Source organism: Hippocampus zosterae, chromosome 14 (assembly GCF_025434085.1).
Source record: "Hippocampus zosterae strain Florida chromosome 14, ASM2543408v3, whole genome shotgun sequence".
Taxonomy (NCBI): Eukaryota; Metazoa; Chordata; class Actinopteri; order Syngnathiformes; family Syngnathidae; genus Hippocampus; species Hippocampus zosterae.
The window spans coordinates 12,272,291-12,278,519 of record NC_067464.1 but is presented as its reverse complement, the minus strand read 5'-3'; the positions used below and the strand labels follow the sequence as shown (position 1 = coordinate 12,278,519).

The 6,229-nt window shown below is 46.2% G+C and overlaps 1 protein-coding gene across 1 annotated transcript; it reads left to right on the top strand.

The window, feature by feature from the left end:
* The first annotated feature begins 478 nt into the window (after nt 1–478).
* On the top strand, nt 479–3,859 carry LOC127614668 (protein L-Myc-1b-like). Its single transcript, XM_052086007.1, has 3 exons — nt 479–743; nt 1,022–1,584; nt 2,558–3,859. Exons 2-3 carry the CDS (start codon nt 1,071–1,073, stop codon nt 3,136–3,138), a joined length of 1,095 nt encoding a protein of 364 aa, XP_051941967.1. The 5' UTR covers nt 479–743; nt 1,022–1,070; the 3' UTR covers nt 3,139–3,859.
* The last annotated feature ends 2,370 nt before the right edge of the window (nt 3,860–6,229 follow it).

Below are 6,229 nucleotides of genomic sequence, written 5' to 3'. Positions count from 1 at the left end.
GCCCATTTCAGTTGTTGTTGCACTTTGTTTTTTTTTTTCGCTAGAGATGATCAGAGCATGCGGTTTTAAACACAAATAATACGTCAGATTACACTTTTAAAATGCTAATCATTTGAGAGTCAATGCCTCTGGCGTATTATTGGTGTTTTCAGTGTCCCACTTTGTGCTTTTCACTTGGAATGTTGTGTAAATCTGCTCTTGTAGATCAAAGTGCTACCTCTTCAGATTAAAATTCCTTACATGAGTAAAGAGCGATAAATTGTGGACATTTTAGTCCAAAATCGATTTTCAGTGACAATTCGCCTTACTGTTTATTGTGCATGTTAAATTGCTCCATGTACAGCACTTTGTATGCAGCGATGGCTGTTTGAAAGTGCTCTAGAAATACTGTTGACTTGACTTGATAAGTGGCGACGTCATAGAGGCGGGGTGAGCTTATTCGTCTCCGCCCTTTATGCAAATGAAGAGGCTTACCCGGATCTCGGCGGAGATGTTCTGCGGCAGACATTTACGAGGCCCCTCCCTAAACTTTTGTGGTTATAACAGGATTTCGACTGGCGCGAAAAACGCACTACGCGGCTTTCAATACACGTCACGCGGCAGAATCGCAGCCGGGCATCGACTACTTAAACGACGACTAAAATAAAGCGAACGAAACATAACAAGAAACAACTCGACGGAGGCAGGTTCTGGTTTGAAGGCTCTATCAGTGGATTTGTCTTTGGCCTGAATTTTCCGAGCCGGTGAGTAGTAGATGCGGCCTATTTTCTGTGAAAGTTTAGGTTGGCCGTGGTTATTAAGTTGAATGGATTTTCCACAACGGTCTTTGAAGCCGTTCGAGTTATGAACGGGCCGCTCTCATCGCCACTCAAGTGTAGTTACCGCTGAAATATATATATATAGAGGACATTATGCAAGATACACATGTGCTACACTGCAACAATTAAACTGGTTTGTTCAACGTGTCGGAAGTGATCTGTGCTGGGACAAAGCGACGAACTAACTGCAATGTTTCCTTCAGGTTCAAAAGGACTAAAACCAAATCAGGACTTTATTTCCCCAGCGTAACAATGGAGTTTGACTGTTACCAGCACTATTTTTTGGATGACTTTGACACCGAAGAGGATTTCTACAATTCAACCGCACCAAGCGAGGACATTTGGAAAAAGTTCGAGCTGCTGCCCACCCCTCCCCTGTCGCCCATCCGGACTTTGCAGAACGGGGACGACAAACTCGGCTGGTTGTCCAAAGTGCTGGCTCAGGACGACGAATGTGAGGGTCAGGGGCTTTTCCGCAACCTCAGTTCCATCATCATCCAGGACTGCATGTGGAGTAGTTTCTCAGCCAGCAAGCAGCTGGAGAAGGCGGTCCACGGCAGGGAATCGGATCCGCCACAGCCTCCCGGAGCTCCCCCGGGCCCACAAAGCCCCGCGAGGGCGAGCAAAGCTCACTGCGTCTCGCCGAGCGCTCACCTGGCCACGTCGTTGGCGGACTGTGTCGACCCCGCTGCTGTTCTCACATACCCGGCAAGCAGCTGCAGGAAGACGGCGTCGTCTGGCTCCGAGTCTCGGACCGACTCTTCCGGTAAGGGCGCAGCCTGACCTCCGCATTACTGCCCTTTAACAATGCGTAATATGAAAACATTGCATAACTATAAAGGACGTTCAAGCCCGAGCATAGCTTTACTCGCCGAAAATATACCACGTGCGTCTTGTGGCTATTTAACCCATCCCCCTTCGCCTTTCCCCTCCTCGCGTGAATGGAAAGAATCAAGAGTGCACCACAGTGGCTGTATTGGCAGAGTCCTTGTGATTTATCAGCATTTGTACCACTCGGCAGCAAAAGCGCTAAACTTTCAGATCTCTTAATTGGTGGACGCCTACTGCCACCAGGTCCAGTCATTACAATGGCTGATTAATGTTCCTTGCGGTCGATGACAAAGGCTTGAATTCTTCTCTGCTCCAAGGCTGCGTGGGGGAAATGGTGATGCGCTTGCCTGGCTGTGGAATGCACTTCCTATTGCCACCTAATTTGGATTGCTATTGTCCCTTTCCCTTAGACAGTGGTTCTCAAGAGTCAAGCGACACGTTTGACATGAGAAGAATCTCATGGCAATGCCACACAACAATTTGTCACAAAAAAAGAAATGGTGCTATTATTTATCTGAATTTACTCAAACATTCTCATTGTGATATCTACGTCTGTTTCATTGACGTACTACTCTGTTGTTTGTTGTCTAGCGATAGTCTGATATCCACGTTAATTTCACTATCTAACATTTTAGCGGACGGGCTTTTCATTATTATGCCTGTCACTTTACATCACTGGCTTAAATGGAGGAATGGTACATCATTTGCAGGAGGTAAATTTTGTTTTCACATCGATTAAGTGAAATTGGATAAATTCCCGTGACCACATCTCATCTTGTGCCGCACAGGGATTGTGAATTATTCTCTTTTGCAAATGTGTGACGTTTAAATGAAATATCCTTTGCATTTTTCTTTCAGTAGTGTCATTATAGAGTTTTTAAAAAGTTGTCTTTGTGTATAATTGCCAGATGATGAAGAGGAAATTGACGTTGTCACCGTGGAGAGCAAGCATAACCAGGCCCGAGTGGCGAGTGTCCGCAAGCCAGTGACCCTCACTGTGCGTGCGGACCCCTGCCCCAAACACTTCCACGCCTCGGTTCACCGCCAGCAGCACAACTACGCTGCCCGCTTCCCCGACACTGAGCCTGACGAGGAAGATGATGAAGAGGAAGAGGAGGAGGAGGAGGAAGAAGGAGAGGGCGACGAAGAGGAGCTCCAAAGCAAACGTGCACACCTGGCATCCAGTCGCCCGACCTCGCCCTCGGGAAGCTCCTTGAACTCTGATGCGGAGGACACGGATCGCAGAAAGAACCACAACTACCTGGAGAGGAAGAGGAGGAACGACCTCAGGTCCAGGTTCTTGGCCCTCCGAGATCAGATCCCAGGTCTGGAATCCACCAAGACCCCCAAGGTTGCCATCCTGACCCACGCCGCAGAATACCTCAAGGAGATGCACTCCAAGGAGAAGCGACAGCTCCAGGAGCGCAAACGGCTCAAGACCCAGCAGCTGCATCTCCTGCGCAGATTAGCTGCACTGAAGCGTTTTTGAACCTCCAAATAGGAACTTTTGTCACTTTTGCAAAGCCACAATTTTTATATGACGACTTGCCTCCTGTTAATCGCCCGCAGTTACGTTTGGAATATGTTCATTTTGTTGAGCAATTGTTGCCCTGAGCCTGTTTTTGACAGTAGGCTTGTCATAACTCAAGGTGTGGGGTTTATTTCCTGTTTTGCACAGTTATGCAGTGAGGATAATGCAAAAGATGTTTGTAGTTGGACAGGAGCTATTTTCCGGGATGTTGTGATGGGAGTTGAGGAACTCCAATGTGGTGTGATGCATCCTTCAGAATATGTGTGGAATTGAGCTGAGATGACTTCATTCCATCATTGCACATTTAGAATGGAGTGAAGTGCCGTGTCGTACGGTGCAATTGTGCGAGCTGGTTTGTTTGTTTATGTGCGCCTGTTCATATTTCTCTGTAAATAATAGCTTGTTGCTCCCGGTTGGAGGAGCGTAACAAAATCATCTGTTGTTGCTCAGCTTTACTTTTCTGTTTGATTGCCCACTCGGCATAGAGGAGCCTCTATTTTGTTTAAGAAAATGTGGAGTAAAAAATGCAACAAAAAAGTTTGATAAGTCGCACTGCTGTACTTTACACTCACACGTCACTTTGTAAATGCAATGCATCTGTTGATTTTTTTTTTGGTTCATTTTAAAGCATGCTCATTCAACGGCAACATTAAATTTTGATACGTTATTTGCAACCAAATGCGAAGCGTTTTTTTTTCTGGAGGCGGGGGGGTTTACACATGTAACACACCTTGAAAGCAAATCAAACCAGCAGTTGAACCTAATAAACAGCAAGATGAATAGAGCCGACAGTTTGATATCGTGCCTTCTGAGTCAGTACTCCGCTTTAAGGTGTATTGCCTCAAAGCAGAGTTATGTTGGCGAGCTGCTGGACAACATGAGGTAAGACAGCTTGTCCTTGAGACTTCTCCTTAACAAGCGTGTGCAATGCTGCTGAGGATCCTCCCTTCTGCAGTTGCTGTTGCATAGATGTGCCAGAGCACATCCATGCAACAGGTTACGTTACACTCGTGAGCACACATAAAGACACTTTTGGCAACTATAGAACTATCCTAAGCGAGTGATGTCAATATGGGCCTATTCTTCCATCCAGCAAGATGCTATTTAGAGGTACAAAGTTGTAAAAGAAGAAAAAGAAAACGTTTATTCGTCTCACAATGGAGAAATTTACAGCAGAAAAAGTTATGAAAGGAAAAGTAAAGAACAGAAAGTATAGGAGCTGTTGTAAAGGCAGCCACTCTCGCGGCGTCATCTTATACTTTTACATAAGTCACTTATACAAGTTGTGACATAATGACAAAATAATACAACACATAAGACAGTCACTCAATCTGACCCACTTTTCTTTGTTCGAAACTGTTATAGATGAAAGAGGAGAGGATCAAAGTGTCCTTTCATCAGTGGATCAGGGACGTCATGCTGAAAATGTGCACGTCTGCCACAAGCTAAGTTTTGAAAGCAAACAAGAAGCTGTTGTTTCCCACGAATTCCGCTTCAATTCCAAGCCATGACTCCCAGTTCCACATATGCATCGGCGCTCTGCGCTCACGCTCCTTTTTTCTCATCATCAGCTCCCCAAGCCATCTATCCAGCCGCAGACTGTCCAACAGCACCGACCTTATCGCTGAACAAAGCAGGGTTGTGAAAAATGCTGCCAATTTCAGGCGCAAGACACAAACGCCCCGGGGCTGTCCAGCAACGACAGTCAAATGGCGCCGACATTCTCCCAATCAAAATCAGTGCTGGTACACGCGCGCCACCAAGAAGGCGCAACCACCAAGCACGCATATATATATATATATATATATATATATATATATATATATATATATAATATCAGTGTTGTGTCCAAGGACCGGCAACCCGAGGCCAAGGCCAAGGACTTGACTCCCGAGGCCAAGGACCAAGGACTTGACTCCGAGGACCAAGGACCGCCCCTTGGTCCTCGAGGCCAAGGACCGGCTCGAGGGACACGTCTATGATATATATATATATATATATATACACACACACACACACGCACACACACACGCACACATAATTTAATTTAGGGGGTGGCGGCCCGGTCGGCCAGTGGTTAGCGCGTCGACCTCACAGTGCAGAGGTACTGGGTTCAATTCCAGCTCCGGCCTCCCTGTGTGAAGTTTGCATGTTCTCCCTTGTCCTGTGCGGGTTTTCTCCGGGTACTCCGGTTTCCTCCCACATTCCAAAAACATGCATGGTAGGCTGATTGAACATTCCAAATTGTCCCTAGGTGTGAGTGTGATCGTGGATAGTTGTTCATCTCTGTGTGCCCTGCGATTGGTTGGCAACCAGTTCAGGGTGTCCCCCGTCTACTGCACCCCCCGTGATCCTTGTGAGGAAAAGTGGATTACTGAATGGATGGATGGATGAAGGAGTCAAGAATTTTTTGCACCCTCATGGGCACACTCATAGCAGGTAAACCCCCGTATACAATCACAATATTTCGGCTCAAGAGGTAAGTTTACCACATCTTTTTGATTTTTATATAATATAATGTAAAATAATCCAATGAAACGCAGTCAGTACGATGCTGATTTAGGGTGACCTATTCTTACACCGCTGAACAAAGTACTTAATTACATGCACTTTAACATGACCTCAAAATATCCTATATGTCTACACCCTGTCATGAAACCGAAAACACCCTGTATTTTTTTAGTACCCGTCCCCCATCCACCTCTGGGTCCACATCCATCAGTTGAGAATCACTGCACTAAAGTGTCGTGTAAAAATATTTCAGTAGTTTTCTGTGTGAGTCAACCAAGCAATTTGCAAGGTGAATTCGTCTCTTGTCTTTCTGTCCGTCTGTCTGTCTCTGTGGTTTCCCTGCCTCGCTCCTCACAAATCATGAGAAAACCCCTATCCATCCATTTGTCACAGCGCTTGTCGTCTTGAGGGTCACGGGCAAAGCGGAAGATATGCCAGCTCACTTTGGGCATAAGGTGGAAAACATGAACTGATGCTGTTTAACTGGTGCAGCGTTCCAGCAGTTCTGTTGTACAAACGCCATTCGGTTTCGTACTAC

Excerpts from the sequence above, each read along its gene's own strand:
- LOC127614668 (XM_052086007.1), top strand. The coding sequence starts at position 1,071 with ATGGAGTTTGACTGTTACCAGCACTATTTTTTGGATGACTTTGACACC. Across the intron at positions 1,585-2,557 it reads GTCTCGGACCGACTCTTCCG|ATGATGAAGAGGAAATTGAC; the intron begins GTAAGGGCGCAG and ends TATAATTGCCAG.